Source organism: Bombyx mandarina, chromosome 01, assembly GCF_030267445.1.
Source record: "Bombyx mandarina strain Sakado chromosome 01, ASM3026744v2".
Classification (NCBI taxonomy): Eukaryota; Metazoa; Arthropoda; class Insecta; order Lepidoptera; family Bombycidae; genus Bombyx; species Bombyx mandarina.
The window spans coordinates 9,855,478-9,871,765 of NC_143208.1; the positions used below are offsets into that span (position 1 = coordinate 9,855,478).

General features: G+C 34.9%; 1 protein-coding gene and 1 long non-coding RNA gene across 4 annotated transcripts in view; one reads left to right on the forward strand and one right to left on the reverse strand.

Moving 5' to 3' along the window:
* Positions 1 to 247: 247 nt before the first annotated feature.
* Neurl4 (neuralized E3 ubiquitin protein ligase 4) overlaps positions 248 to 16,288 on the forward strand; it is a 29,830-nt gene continuing 13,789 nt past the window's right edge. The window contains exons 1-20 of one of the 3 annotated variants that reach the window (XM_028177192.2): positions 248 to 454; positions 669 to 826; positions 1,523 to 1,624; positions 1,875 to 1,988; positions 2,122 to 2,283; positions 2,523 to 2,658; positions 2,738 to 2,801; positions 3,163 to 3,295; positions 4,258 to 4,413; positions 4,923 to 5,063; positions 5,153 to 5,240; positions 5,590 to 5,692; positions 6,733 to 6,909; positions 7,433 to 7,523; positions 7,919 to 8,036; positions 9,092 to 9,200; positions 10,282 to 10,475; positions 11,403 to 11,588; positions 13,835 to 13,959; positions 16,068 to 16,174. In XM_028177192.2, the coding sequence (XP_028032993.2) occupies positions 436 to 454; positions 669 to 826; positions 1,523 to 1,624; positions 1,875 to 1,988; positions 2,122 to 2,283; positions 2,523 to 2,658; positions 2,738 to 2,801; positions 3,163 to 3,295; positions 4,258 to 4,413; positions 4,923 to 5,063; positions 5,153 to 5,240; positions 5,590 to 5,692; positions 6,733 to 6,909; positions 7,433 to 7,523; positions 7,919 to 8,036; positions 9,092 to 9,200; positions 10,282 to 10,475; positions 11,403 to 11,588; positions 13,835 to 13,959; positions 16,068 to 16,174 (2,483 nt within the window). In that variant the 5' untranslated portion in view covers positions 248 to 435. Of the gene's footprint in view, positions 551 to 668; positions 827 to 1,522; positions 1,625 to 1,874; positions 1,989 to 2,121; positions 2,284 to 2,522; positions 2,659 to 2,737; positions 2,802 to 3,162; positions 3,296 to 4,257; positions 4,414 to 4,922; positions 5,064 to 5,152; positions 5,241 to 5,589; positions 5,693 to 6,732; positions 6,910 to 7,432; positions 7,524 to 7,918; positions 8,037 to 9,091; positions 9,201 to 10,281; positions 10,476 to 11,402; positions 11,589 to 13,834; positions 13,960 to 16,067; positions 16,175 to 16,288 lie in introns of all 3 variants that reach the window. The other 2 variants (XM_028177193.2, XM_028177194.2) reach the window with 2 other exon arrangements.
* LOC149503536 (uncharacterized) lies at positions 2,435 to 16,080 on the reverse strand. The gene is made up of 2 exons (XR_016323505.1): positions 14,788 to 16,080; positions 2,435 to 2,685 (listed from the first exon to the last, which is right to left on the reverse strand). It is a non-coding gene; the product is annotated as an uncharacterized LOC149503536 (long non-coding RNA).

Consider the following 16,288-nt stretch of genomic DNA (forward strand, 5'->3'; position numbering starts at 1 on the left):
GAGCAGTGCTTCACTAAATTTACCGCCGGATCGGATTCGCGAGTCACGGCCCACTGAGAAAGTCTGGCGAGAAACTCAATGGATTAATAGTTTCAATTTTAGGGTTTGAATTAAAGGGTGAAACTTGACTTGATTTCTTCGTAAATAATATGAAAAAATATTATAGTAGTGTTTACTATAGTATAATTCTCCGATAAGCATAATTGGAGAAAAATCTTTAACCTATTTTTAGTTCATGATTGCAATTCGAGCTAATCTTGATATCGATCTATTTTGTAACTCGGAATGGCAATTGCCTAGGCAATCACTATTCTGCAGACATTTAAAATTTATTGACAAGACCAATTTTAAAGAAAATATGATTTGCACTTAACCATTTAATTTTTTTTGCGGGGAAACTTAAATAATGAATTACTTTATACATTAATTACAAGCATGCTTGATTCGCGCAAAAGTATGTGTATATTCGTAACAGTTTTCAAAATAAAAAGTCCTATAATGTGTTTAAAAATAAATTCATAATGTCGATCACAAAAGGTGCTAGATGTAGGTAAATTTTTGAATTAAATAATACGAAAACATAATTGCACTGAACTTATTTTAACACTGCCATTGCCTACTGCAAGTCATTAATAATTTTACACAGCTGTGCTTTTCTTATTCCATAGAAAAAATGAAGTTCCACAGAAGGTGCGGCGACAGAGTTACACTGCTTAATGATAATTCAACAGCTATAAGAAATTTTGTAGAATTTAATCATGGTTTAATATTAAGTGCTGAACCGATTTCTGATGATGTTATGTTCGAAGTTTGCATCGATAGAAAGGTAAGCTGTGAGAACCGAGCAAATATATTTTATTTGTGGGCAAATAATTAGGAATCACTCACGGCAAATTCACTCTTGAATGACCAAGTACTTTAGCACATCAATACTTTAGCATATACTTTCTATTTGTAATATAATGCTCTATATTAACAGCATAAAAGTATTTTAAATTCAACTATACTAAATATTTATTAGCAACAAATTATCTGACAACTGAGAGCATAACTAACTTCTTGAGAGTGTGTTAATGAATAGGAGTTAAATAAAAATAAGCTAATAAAAATGCATTTTGGAGAATTTAAGAATATAGAATATGCATATTATTATATTGGTACATCAGTGTACATTATGTAAATTACTATTTTATTTAACAATAAAATATCATATTAGTTAAAATAAAGACACAGTTAAGTACAAAAGTATATTGCTCATGTTTGCAAAAAAGTATCGGACTTGTTACAATTGTTGAGCCCTTGAACAGTCAGGTCTCTTTCGGAGGGGTTTTGTCAGCTGTTACTTAGCCTAGTAAAGCTCGTGCGTGCTATCCAGTCAGGGTAAAGCTGGAAATACCTTTGGGGCAACAGTTATTCTTCCATAATTAAAAAAATTTTTAAATTGAGCTATTTTTAATTAATTACCTACAAATATTAAATTACCTATATGTATCTTGATTATCTAAATTGAACATTGTCATAGGTGAACGTTTGGAATGGCAGCTTAGAAATAGGAGTCACTACTTTGGATCCAGAGTTTATGGAGCTTCCTGCCACTGCTACTAAACTTCGCAACACAGCATGGGTAATATAGAAAAATTAATAATTTGGTACTAATTACTAACACAACAAATAATATATTTAAATTACTAATTACTAATAGGTAAACTTGATAAATTTCATAATTTTCATGTCTTTTTTCAGACTAGACCATTTCCCTAGTCAAGTTAACATCTATTAAAATCAAATAGGTTAAACTATAAACATAATTAAAAGTTATATAAGTTAAACTATAAAAATAAAAAGGTTAAATGTCCATTGTATATTTTTAACAGATAATGTCAGGCAGCTCTATTGTGAAGGATGGTGTAACTCTTGTAAATTCTTATGGGCCCGAGCTTGACACTCTTCGAGAGGGTGATTGTTTAGGTGTTATGAGAACAAGCAAGGTATTAATTACTTACTTTTAAAAGAAAAATATTTCGACATACTAAACCAGTCTAAAAATATCCAAATGTAATTTGAGTAATATAGCTTTCTATTTATACGAGAAAAAGTTTATAATGTGAATTTATGTTTTAGGCGGAATTAACATTTTATATCAATGGACGATGCCTTGGAGTTGCTGCCAAAGATTTGCCACCTAGGTTGTTTGCAGTAATTGATCTTTATGGTCAGTGTGTGCAAGTTTCTATATCACAAGTGAATGGACTGAGGACAACAATGGAACTTTGTTTGGTTCAGGTATAAATTAACAGCTAAGATTGCTTTAATAAAAATATACTTGGAAAGAAAATTTTATGTGAAGTCACTTTGATTGTAATTAAATGTGGATAACTTTTTAATCTGTTAATTAAACATAAGATTATATTGTATTTGAAAATAAGGTTGAAAATTGGAGGTCAAAAACTTTATTTATTCTTTAATTTAATATTTATACATTTATTTATTAAATTTGTTAATGTTTTGCCATACATATACAGGCTGAAGAGGATCCCAACAATGATGATACATTAACATCTAGCGAGATAGATGTAGCTGGTCTTCCATCTGCTCCCTTCCCAAAGGAAACTCAAAATATTTATGTGCCCATGTCTTCTGAAGGAGCTTGTAGTTCTGGTTAGTTTTTGTTTATAAATATTTACACTGTAAATAAAATGGATACAATATAGTCTAAAAATATTGATTAAATTTACAGCTCAAGATCATTTGAGATTTCATCCAAGATGTGGAATTTTAGTAAAACTCTCAGGGAATAATAAGTGAGTAATATCTACTGTGATAGTGACTGGAGTATATATTTATTTAATTTTTAATTAACATTGAAGACAGAACAGTGTACCACCCACGTGGTTCTTAGTGATCACCATTGCTCATGTACATAAGACGGCATCAGTAGCCAAGCTGACTAATATGGAGGACCCTCCTTAAACCTCGTTTGAAGAAGGATATGTCCATAGCGCTCAAGATACACGGGAATTACTCTGCATGCTTTATGATGGTAAAAAATATATATTACAGGATCATTATACAATCACCACAGAGCACTTGCATGTTGTACATACTAAACATATAAGCGAATTTTAATATAAAATTTTTCATGGAGATTCAATTATATTTCAGGACAGCTGAGAGAGCCCGGCCATTGGATGATTATAATAACGGAGTTGTGATGACACATCGACCTCTTTATGACAACGAGCTTTTCGAAATACGTATAGATAGATTAGTTGATAAATGGAGTGGCAGTGTTGAGGTAATGAAATACAATGTCGTTGATGCAGTTGAGCAAATTCAGTGTCGTCTGACCAGTATTTTGTAATGAAGTAATCTATATGAAGTAGACTCGTTGTGATGTACAATAGACAAAAGTAATTTCACAGTACTTACATTAAGAGAAACATAGGCGGCGCCTATTAGCATCCTTAAAATTTTACTCAAAACGGTATTGAAATTAAATTGACTGAATTCATAAATTAATATTTAAAACGTAAATTTTGATAAATATTAGAATTAATTACAAAAACACTAAACTCAATACTTTACAACAAATGTCTCATACAAGACGACACTTAACCATCATTTAGTATTATTTAGTTTAAGTATTAATATTTATAACTGCTCTATCACTACAATAGTATATATAATTGACACCATAAAACTACTGATGCCTTATTTATATGTAGTTATTTTTATTAATTCGGTGTTCACAGTATTACATATAAGAACTCAAAAGATTAATGTAATTCTGCAGTTCACCGTACATTAAATTAGCATTATTCTTTTAAAATAAACAGATGGCTATTTTAATTTAGCGATAGTACAAGTGAAGGACATGTAGTTCGAATAAAGGAGACCAGAATGCCAAGACTACTACTATATGGCAAACCAAAGGGCCGCAGAAGGCCAGGCCCAAACTCGATGGTTGTCTGGCGTAGAGCACGACCTCAAAGTATTTTTTTTTATTGCCTTTGTAGGCAGACGAGCGTACGGCCCACCTGATGGTAAGTGGTTACCGTCTCCCACGGACTTCAGCAATGCCGGGAGCAGAGCCAAGCTGCTGCCTACTACTATCGGTGTCAAAAACTGGAAGGAGAAAGCCTTGAACAGAGCAGTCTGAAGAGACATACTGTACCAGGCTAAGGCCTACCCTGGGCTGTAAGGCCCAAGACGATGATGATAGTACAAGTGAGCTTTTAAAATTGTAATTGTTCGTAGGTGGGCGTTACCACGCATAACCCTGCAACAATTCGTTTTCCATCCACTATGACTAACATGGACTCTGGTACGATAATGATGTCCGGATGCAAAGTGCTTTTGAACGGACACGGCACTTGCATGGAGTACGGGAATTTTAATCTGGATGAATTGAGGGTTTGTCTTCATTCTTCTTTTTTATTTTTTGGCTCCGGCACGGTTTGTGCATTAGCCAATGTCAAGTAATAAGATTTTTATAATTCGCCGTTTTAATTATTTACAGTTTATGAATAATAAAAAATGAAGGAAACCCAGATTAATCAACTGACATGAAATTAAATGAAATGAGATGAGATGATATGGGGTGAAATATAATCTCAGTAAAATGGTGGTTATTTACTGAGACTTTTTCAATGGACTTTTTGGAGGATCCCGAGAAGCTACGTCCAGCGAGTTTATTTCATTTTCCCACATTTGTGCACTTTCACAGATATTAAACCGTTAATAAACCACCGTTATTACACATTTAAACATGAAGAAACACTTAATAGACAAAATAAAACAATTCACACAACTTCACTTTTCGCGTTCCCGCCAAAAAGTCCCTCGTCTTCATTCGCATATAAGGAAATGTACCTAGTCTAAATTAATAATGTAGTACCGGCTCTAAATGTTTTTCTGTTTAGGAAGCGGAAACGGTCGGTTTGTTGCGGAAAAGCAATGGTGAATTGCATTATTTTATAAATGGTGTCGATCAAGGTGTGGCCACAGATAAAGTGGAACCGCAAGTATGGGGCGTCGTCGATTTGTATGGAATGACTGTTAAAGTAAGTCTAATGTTATTATTCTTGCCGGCTTCTGTGTTGAAATTATTTAGAACAAGCATTAAAATAAAATATTTTGATTATTAATGCAGGTTTCAATAGTGGATCCGTGTGAAGATATGGATAGTAATATCCAACATATTCCACAACCAATGAATGCTATCGACATCGCCGAACCAAGTAAGATTTGCTTTTAGTCAGTATTCAACAGTAACTATGTGTATAACAAAAATATCAGTTCTAAAATGCAACAAATCTATGATGTAAGACTACTTTCAAAAGCATCAAGTCTGTGATTTTAGTACAAAACGAATTTTAAATCTAAACCGTCAAAATAAATTTGAAAGTAAATGCTTTATTAATAAGATAATTCATTTTTTTTATATTTAAATATAACTAATATATATTTTAATGCAGGGTAGTACTAGTAAGAACTTAAAATTTTCGTACATTCTTTAAAATTATATATTTTTAATTGAATTGTGATTATTTGTGATTTTTCGTATATAACGTTACTTCGAAATTACAGGACGATTTAGACCAGCTATAGACGAAGATAGCCTTTTATTTCATACGCTGCGTGATTCGAATGTTATTATTATTAACGATGGTAAGACTGCTCATAGGCCTAAGTAAGTATTTGTTTTATTTTACTAAATATATTATGTAATAATAATAAATTAATCATCCCTTAAAAAATTACTTACATTTATATTTGTGTTCTTCAAAAAATACTTCTATATCGATACTAATAAAACTTTTTATTGGCTGGCATACTGCGCATTTGTGAATGGTCACTATCGTTCATCGACATTGATATGATAAATTTTTTTTTATTGCCCTTGTAGGCAGACGAGCATACGGCCCACCTGATGGTGAGTGGTTACCTTCGCCCATGGACTTCAGCAATGCCAGGGGCAGAGCCAAGCCGCTGCCTACCGTTTAATACTCTCCACAAGCCTCGTTTGAAGAAGGACATGTCATAGCCCTCGGGAAACACCGTGGAGGGGAGCTCATTGCATAGCCGGATGGTACGTGGCAAAAAAGACCTCTGGAAACGCACTGTGGATGACCGCAGTGGCTCCAGGTAGTATGGATGAACTCTACTCCGGTGGCGGGCGGTGCGATGGTAAAAACGAGACGTTGGTATCATCTCGAACAATTCCTCAGAGCAAACAGCCAACTCGTAGTCAATCAATTAAATAACAACAAAAGTCTAGTTTACATACAGTTGAAGCGAAACCTTCAGAAGTTTTCTAACTCATTCTGTCGCAGACTAAATCCTAAAGATCCATATTTGTCTCTTTTTAGTCACTTTCGTATGTCGTTTCGTTTTATCGCGTTTCTAATGGTCACAATGGTACTAAATAAGTTTGAGCTTTGAAATGGGATGTGTATCTGTTTTAAATATTTTAAAATTCTTGTTGTATGTCAATAAATCGGATATGGTACAGAACCATACAGTTTCCTAACAAACATAATCTGATAAATGAGTACTTTACTAATTATGAAATATAACGACCGTGCATAATGTCCTGGCAACAAATCTGAATGAACAGAGTTGGTTTCGTTTATTTAAATCAATGGGTGCATATGATTTAGGGTTCAAATTCATACAATATATATATATATACATAGGAAATTAATCAACTTTACGTTTGTTTACATTTAGTGCTTTCGAATTCTTCAATAACGGGGTAGTGATGACGAACCGAACTTTGAGAACAAACGAACTGTTCCAAGTACGTCTCGACCTCATTATCCCGAAGTGGGCCGGAAGCATTGAAATTGGAGTCACGCAGCATACAGCATCAGAATTTGAGTTTCCATTCAGAATGAGCAATGCCAAGTGTGTATCGCCCAAAACTTTCTTTGTTTTTCCCTTTTTTTTTCTTTTGACAGTCAACCGAATTAATTTGTAGTTTTTAATTAATCAAAATCACTTTGAAATGAATTGATTTGTAACTTGCTAATTTTGAATCACAAATTTACATTTCTACAATAATTTTTCATTTACTGGCTAGCAGTTGCTTTAATAGTTAATACACGGAATATTTAAATATAACTTGTATATTTTAGACTTTTTACAACTATTATATTATATTTACAAGTTGATTATGTTTAAAAATATTTTTGTTTGGTAAGAGAAACAAGCATTGAAGAAATTTTTGAAGTATTAATTGTAGAAGATTTAGTTAAATCTATTTAATTCAAATGCACTGTGTCATAGACTCGCAGAAAAATTTCATATTTGTATGTCGCCATAAATGCATTTCAATGTAATTCAAGTAAATGAACACTTAATTTTTCCATAAATATATGCGTACTATGTCAGTTGTATAATAATTGATGTGTTTGCTTTAAATTTTTAGATCAGGAACTTGGGCTATTACCGGTGAAGATGTTATAAGAGATGGGACGATTATAATCCCTCAATACGTTAGGAATTTAAACAGATTAGTGGTAAGGAATTCAATGTACATTTATAACTATAACTTTAAAGACAATAATAATATGTTTCAACTCGATGCTTATTTAACAGAAAATTTACTGATCATGCGAATTAAAGTGGTTTAACAATAAAGGGAGTTTTCTACTATGATAATTGATAATATTGCTAGGCGTGGCTAGGACCAATGTGCTTAATGCGAGCTTTTTAACTTCTCGATCGCGTAATAGTTAACCCAAATTTGTATGGAGTCGAAACAGCGCCCCTAGCGGCAAACGTAGTGGAGTTGTTCCGACTCCATACAAATTTGCGTTAACTTTTACGCGATCGAAAACGTTAAAATACTCGAATTAAGCACACTGCGTTACAATATTTTAGTTTTATTTTTAAGCTTTATTTTTATTTGTAGGAAGGTGATACTGTGGGAGTCATGCGCAAAGACATGGGCATTTTACATTTTTACGTAAATGGAATCGATCAGGGGCCTGCAGCTTTTAACATACCGGAGCATGTTTTTGGGATTATTGGTAACAGCATTTATTGTGATATAGCAACGCAAAGTTTCAATCATGGTTTATTCATTTGACAGAAATATCCATTTTTTTGGTACATTTCAACTAGCTAACAGCAGTGAAATTGTTGAAGTTTATTTGCTTGCGATCATTAGTCAGCGTCTTGCGTAATTCCTTTGCGAACTAATCAATTCTGTCTTGAATCATTCACTCATAGTTCCGTTGGGAAGAATACTAGCTGGTGTTATCATTTAACATTTAAAATTTATTTTCCACGGTGGTTACATATTGGGTGTTGGGTGCCAGTCCGACCATGGCAATTTAGAGCGATTTAAAATGCTCGATAGACTGATGCAAATGCTATTTTATTTTTCCTACTCATTGGTATATAACCTCGAGGGGTGATGCTACCTTCACCGAGCGTGTAGGCGAGTTCACAGGGTTCAGCCTGGGAGACTATGCTAACATCAAATGCAACACCAGTGCTTGGCTGAATCTACCACCGGAACCGAATCGAGACCCACGGAGAAGATCTGGAAAATCAGTGGGCTGTGTCTGTGGCCAAATGTTATTTGTCGGAACTTGTATAATTGCAAATTTATTTTGAAAATGTCGTCAGCGCGATTCAGGCATATGTCAAATAGCTTGAGGGTATAGTTGTATTACCATTCAACTGACACTTTCACCTTATATGATTTGCAGTTATGAGGCTTATTTGAGTCGTCTATTATCAAAGGTGGCAATCTGTGCATTTGGACAAAAAAATGTTATTGATATGTCAATACAGATTGATTTGAATATAATCGTCTCCTTCAAAGAATACGGTTCAAAACCTGCATTAAATAAAGGTTAATACTTTACCTGTTATTTATCTAAGATGTCGTTCAGAAGAGTTTTGTGACTGCCAATGGAATACAAAGTCAATAATTCGTTTTTCTGATTTACCAATAATTGTCCAAAAGTCACATTGCCGGCTTTGATAATAGTCGACTCATTTGTTTAGTATCAAATCACACACGGAATAAGGAGACAACTTTGAAAACTAAGATTTTTGTTTTATATTCTAATAGATTTGTACGGACGCGTGGCACAAGCAACAATCGTCGATATATATTTACCCCCTCCCGTGCATTCTCCTGACTCTCCGGTATCAACGGAATCCAATGCAACAGTAAACCCGTAAGAACTCAATTTTATTTATGCTGATGCAATCAAAATGAAAGATGTAGTACGTTGTAATATGAATAATTTGATCCTTGTATCTTCATTTGCTTACGGCTTCGATTCTAATACTTTAATATAAAGAATTGATTCAACGGCTTAGTTGTAGAATAGAACTATCGTTTTATGACGATATTTAAAATGATCAACACGACACGTGATATGAAGTTTGCTCCTTGTCATATTTTCATATCAAAATGCCTTCATTTTGTTCGATTTGAAATATCTTCGTAATTTACCAAAAAAAAAAAGAAAAACTAACATCCAATTATTGCATGTATACAAAAATCTCGCGTGGTATTTACTCTGATTGGTTGCAGGAACATATTTTAATACCCATTTCTAACGATTATATTTTGACACTAGCTGTACCCGTCCGCTTCGCTGGGCATTTAAAATTAACATTATTATTTCTCACCCCCACAAAGATTCTCATCATTAACGCCCCCGCAACTGGTGTAGGGAGTCCAACACTCATATAAATATTAGCCTATCCATTAGGTACATGTATTTTCTACATGGTTACCAAGTTTCAAGTCAATCGGATGCATGGTTCCCCCGGTAGTCGAAATAATTAATTGAAATTATAAGTTTGTATACTAATATGGTTCTATTGTCAAATACTATTATAATTCTTTAATCACAGATCTCGCCAAGACTACACTTCAGACAAAAATGTTAAAGACAAACTTTAGACAAAAATATTTAATCTATTCTCAATATGACAACAGACTTTAAGCAATAAGAAAAGTTTGACAATAAACAAATAATATGCATGCGTGTGTGTGTCAAATACATGGTAGTGCGTGCAATGTTTTTTTATCGATTTAATGTATTTATTATGCATAATTTTTTAAAATATTAATATTCTACACTCCTCTATATTCTCTATAAGTTTGAGAAATTTTATACTCCTCCGTCCGCTCAATTTTCGTAGTACAAAGTTTTTGCTTCACCTATTAATATATAGATATTAGTATAGATTATCAGTTGAGAAAACATTATGGAGTGTATTGTAGAAGATATGTCGTGTTTCTAGTGAAATGTGCTTCCATCGTGTTCACGGTCGCAACGCCCGTTTGAGTCGTAACAGATTGACGGCTTCCAGAGCGACCGTTTATTCAGAGTTCAATGACGCGGTACTGTTCAGTTCGCGACCGCTGCGAGAATGCGACATGTTCGAGTTACGAATCGACAAGATGGTCGACTGCTGGATCGGCAGCTTAGAGATCGGTGAGTAGACGACCTGCTCGAAGAACTTTACTGGTGGTAGGACCTCTTGTGAGTCCGCGCGGGTAGGTACCACCACCGCGCCTATTTCTGCCGTAAAGCAGTAATGCGTTTCGGTTTGAAGGGTGGGGCAGCCGTTGTAACTACTGAGACCTTAGAACTTATATCTCAAGGTGGGTGGCGCATTTACGTCCTAGATGTCTATGGGTTCCAGTAACAACTTAACACCAAGTGGGTTGTGAGTTCGTCCACCCATCTAAGCAATAAAAAAATGCCATAAGTTACGATAAATGAATATAGGAACTGTGGGTTCTATTAAGATGACGGTCGCGATGCAGTCGTGCGTTTCAGTTTCAAGAATAAGTCGATTCTCATCACGTTAAATTGTCGCTTGACGTTCGAGATTTTCTTTAATCTAGTGGTCGCCCAGTGGTCGAAATTCGACCATAATTAAATTATAAATTTGAACATTATTAAGGTTCTCTTGTCAAAGACTTCTATAATCACATATTTCACTAAGGCTACGCTATAGACAAATAATATTAAAGACAAACAATATTAATATAATAATATTCTCAATTTGACCACAGATTAACAATAAAGAAAAGACTATATATGCGTGGTGTGATCATGGTAGTGTGTACAATGTTTTTCTTATTAATTTAATGTATTTTGTATGCATAATTTTGAAAAAATATTAGCATTCTTCTCTCTATGTAAAGTATAAGCGTGGGAAATTTCATACTCCGTCCGCGCAATTTTCGTTAAAAGAGGTACAAAGTTTTTGTTTCACGTAATATTAAATAGATATGTCAAACTATCGATTTTATAGTGTTGCTTTTATAGACATTTCCCGGTCGTCTTTTAAAATTATTTGTTTGCCAACAAAAAAAACGAAAGCAAACTAAATATTCTATGTTTGTGGTGTAGGTGTGACTGCGATACGCCCGGACGATCTCGAAGCAACCGGGGGGGTAGGTGCCGTAGCCGGGACAGCCACTGATCTCAATTGGGATACGTACATCCTAAGCGGGGCAGCTATGATGAAAGACGGAGAGTGCGTCCGTAGTGGTTATCCTCTCGATTTGGACACCCTGACGGTCGGAAGTCGTGTTGGTAAGTTGTAGCATAAATTAATTTATCTATTTAGATAATAAAGTTAATTTCTTTTAATGCACTTGATTTTTACTGGTGGTAGGGCCTCTTGTGAGTCCGCACGGGTAGGTACCACCGCTCTGCCTATTTCTGCCTGAGACCTTAGAACTTATATCTCAAGGTGGGTGGCGCATTTACGTTGTAGATGTCTGTTGGCTCCAGTAACCACTTAACATCAGGTGGGCTGTGAGCTCGTCCATCCATCTGAGCAATAAAAAAAAATACAATACTCCCCGAAAATGAGATTAAGATTATAAAAAAATTTATGAAATATTCACACGACAACAACGAAATCAGTAATGTTTCAAAGCGGTTTGTTTACCACATTAATATGTCTGAGCTTGGTTCACAATGTTTTAGATTTGTTAAAATCGACTAGCACTCATTGCTGCAGCCACGTAAAGACAAACAGTGAAACTTAGTTGCGCTTCCAATCATTTATTATAAATTCGTAACGGTCTTCTTTTATTAAAATTCATTGTATATAGGAAAATGTGCATAAAGAAGTTGAACCCAGCAATAGATTTTCGTGCGTCATGATAATCGCCTTATCGTAGCCGCCGCTGACTACTCCCCGAATCCTGATCATGCAGGAGCCAGTCACCGTCGACGCCCTAGACACGTCCTTACGGATCCATCAGATCCAATAACCTTTGCACTAGACGCCTTCAGCTCTAGGAGCAGGCTTAGGGACCTCGGTAACCGTACTCGTCGAACTCGACAAAGAGTTCGCCGTGCAACCTAACCCATGAGCTCCCTGAGTTTCTCGCCGGATCTTCTCAGCGGGTCGCGATTCCGATCCGGTAGTAGATTCATTCGCGAAGCAGCTACTCTTGAGTTGTTAGGTCTCCTTCGGAGGCGCTCGGGTAGCTGTTAGCAAATCCCACCCCTCCTGGCTGAGCCTTTGCTCGCCCACCTGTCCTGGTGAAACTGGAAAGGCCTCCGGGCCACCAGTAATCCTTCAATCATAAAAAAAAAAAAAGATTTTCGCGAAAGCAAATTAATAAATAAGCCATAAAGTGTACGGCATAACAGAATCTCAATAGAACAATTTATCAAAAGAGTCGCCGAGCTACTGATATTAATTCCCCATTACTCGTCTGCAATATATTCAACTTATTCAATATATAATAAATATTATTATGTTATCATTTTTATGCACTATATTCATTCGAAAAAACGAGCGAATAAATTATCTATACCATATTATTTAATCAGAATTTAAATAAGTGATAAACCGCTTTCTTTGTAATAGCTTTTGCGATTTAAAATGTAAACAAATTTAATATTACCTTAATAATTGGCCTATTTGTGACGCCATATCGGTTAAGTTAGGTGACCTTTGTTATTGTAAGTTGTTTTTCGATAATTTTGTACAAGGTTAATAAAGAATTACATAGTTTAAAAACAAAAAAGAAACGTTTTAATTGCAAATCGAGCTATAAGTTTTTTTTTATCTTGTTGTTTCTGTGCGGGATATTACGTTAAAGTAATAAAATTATTGTATGGTCCATATTGCGTGTCCATATTTATATTATATATATTTATAATTTTTCATAATTTGATCATCATCATCATCATCATCATCATCATTCTTTTCATCGTCTGATGAAAATTACATTAAAAGATTTCATTAAATAGATATAGAGAAATAAGTCACAAATAAAGAAATAAGTTAACATAAGTATTTTTTTTTTTTTTTTTTATTGCTTAGATGGGTGAACGAACTCACAGCCCACCGGGTGTTAAGTGGTTACTGGAGCCCATAGACATCCACAACGTAAATGCGCCACCCACCTTGAGAATAAGTTCTAAGGTCTCAAGTATAGTTACAACGGCTGCCCCACCCTTCAAACCGAAACGCATTACTGCTTCACGGCAGAAATGGGCAGAGTGGTGGTACCCACCCGCGCGGACTCACAAGAGGTCCTACCACCAGTAAAAAACAAACAATGTATGCAACAAATGTGCAACAAACAAATCATACAGAAGTTGGTCGCCTTGTTTGACAAATTGTGATCATGGAATTTATACCACAGGGTTTGATTGCGATTACCATTCGGAACCAGTACCTTTGTGAAATATGTTAGTACTCTGGGTGTAGATGTTCCTATTTCGTATGTTTCCGTCAGTCACCCTTAATATAGAAGAAAATAGGAGATGATTTTGAATATGGAACACTATATAAGGGTCGTTACTGTAATCAGGTATGATGTGGCACGCCGACCGTAGTCTTCACTACTATCTGGACGGTATGGATATGGGCAAGGCGTGGTATGTACCGCACTTGAACATATACGCCGTTGTAGATCTATATGGACAGTGCACGCAGGTACGTGAGCTTAGAGATAATTCACACAAGTGGAGCTCCTCGAACGAAAGGTCGAGAATATTCGATTACGTCATCCGTTAACGATTCGTATGATTATCGCTTTCATGTCTTTAAACGAATAACAAATTAGTGAAAATAGGTATCACGTTTTTAAAGCCAATTAAATCCAAAGATTACACACTCTCTGCGTTATCTTGCATTCTGATCCGGTTCGGAATTTTATACGAAATTTCATCACGAACTCATCGGGAATTTAATTTGAAAACGTACACTAAACTACCTAGATAAAAGTGAGAGAGTTGTATAATATAATCATAAAGACGGGTGAAAGGCTATTTGGTTTAAGCGACAACTGAACAGGAGATCCATTTATAGTTTAAAATTTGGAAAAAATGTCGTATAAACTTTGTCAGCTATTTGAATTTGGAATTGGAATTTGAAAACGTGGAAAACTTCAAGTTCGATTAAAAACATCGAATTGTTGATACCAATATCAAATAAAGCTTACCTTTAATTACAAAGATAAATGTCGCTTAAACCAAATAGCCTTTCACTCCTCGATATGGTTTTGACAATCGAGCAATTGTAGAGGATGTATTAGACTCCTTACTTTCCATTAGCGAGATTTAATATTTATTTACATTAGGCAAGAATATGCAGACCTAATATTCTCGTCTCGTGTTCAAGGAACTCTCCTTGGTCATTATTAACTTTGTGTGTGGTTTTATTATTTCGCTTCAAGCGCCATATGTGCTTATAATACCGTGTAATCGCGCCAGCTTAAGACATATTTGGAACACTTAACATTACAAATAAAGAATTACATACCTATAGATCCTGTAGACCGAATGGTAAATAGTCGACGTCACCCAAAACACGTTATTACGGATCCTCCCGATCCATTAACGGTGCTTCTCGCCGGATCTTCTCAGTGGGTCGCGTTTCCAATCCGGTGGTAGGTTCTGCGAAGTACTGCTCTTTTTAGGGCCAGTGTTAGCAACAACGCTTTGAGCCCTGTGAGCTCACCTACATGTTAGGAAAAAAAAGAAAGAAATAAACAGGTCGCCGGGATCTCTACGGCAACGATGCTATGATATTAAATTATTATCTGTTTCATTATGCATTTAATATATTAATACTGACAAACGTCTCCGCTTATCGTATGAAGATGACCTATTCGTTTAAATGTACGATGATAGGAAAGTGACCGGCTGAGGTCGAATTAATTGCAATGGCCCATGAAATTCACAATTTTGATAAGATATGCAGATCTGTAAAACGTGAACATCGTCTGGTCGCAAACCTAATACAAATCTATTAGGAATAGTCCTTATCTAAATGTAGCTGAGATTTTGGCCCAATGTTCCTTGGTTAGCAACGACGTTATTGTTAATACATGCATGGGCAACTCTTAAAATAATGCGGGCGTATTCAAGCTAGTAAAAATTCGAAAAGTCGCGATACAATGTTTTAAACTTTTGATATTATTCTATCAGTGTGTCGTTCCGTTTTAGTTTCGATTGGCCGCGTTATAGAATTACCAGCAGCAGCATCCCTTTGTATTGATTTAAGTGCAAAAATAGTTGCAAAGAGGACGACGCTCTAAACATAGTGGCATGCAGTGTATCGCGTCGTTGTATCGTGTTTTAAAATTCCCATAACTTGATTCAGTATCGTATTGTCCCTCGTTCTCTCTATCAGTACTGCTCAGTATCAGTAACGTTAACTAATTTTAATAGTAATTTAAATTTATTTTTTAATATTAGATAAAAAAATATATTAGATGATAACGCCTCAAAATTTCGTGTTTTATCTATATTTTTGTGGTCTGTAATCAATAGTTTGGTAATTACCTTTTGTCACATGATGTAGAGACTTTACCAAATGCTTAGGGATGTTAACTGAAACAAGCTCATAGACGAAACGGCAGCTTAAATTACTGTTAATGGAAGAAACTTCTAGAAATACTAAAAATGCGTTTTTTTTGCAACCTTGTAACCGCGATTTCTTAATGCTTTAAGACACGCTGATATAATGATGATAATAATAATATAGTGAAAAATATAGTTTTAGTTGTTGGTTTGTTGATATTTTGATTGATTTTGTAGGTCACGATACTACAGAATGAGGAACGCGCTTTCAATTATAACGGCTGTACTAATTCCGATAATTCTTTGATGGGCAACACTAAAGGAATCGCATCGCCTCCGTACTGGTATAGTTCATATATTTAAATATTTACAGTTTTGTTAATTCACATTATAAACATACCTATATTGACGAGTGTTTCAAACGTAATTCTGAGTTACAGTGAAATAGTATTCGTTAT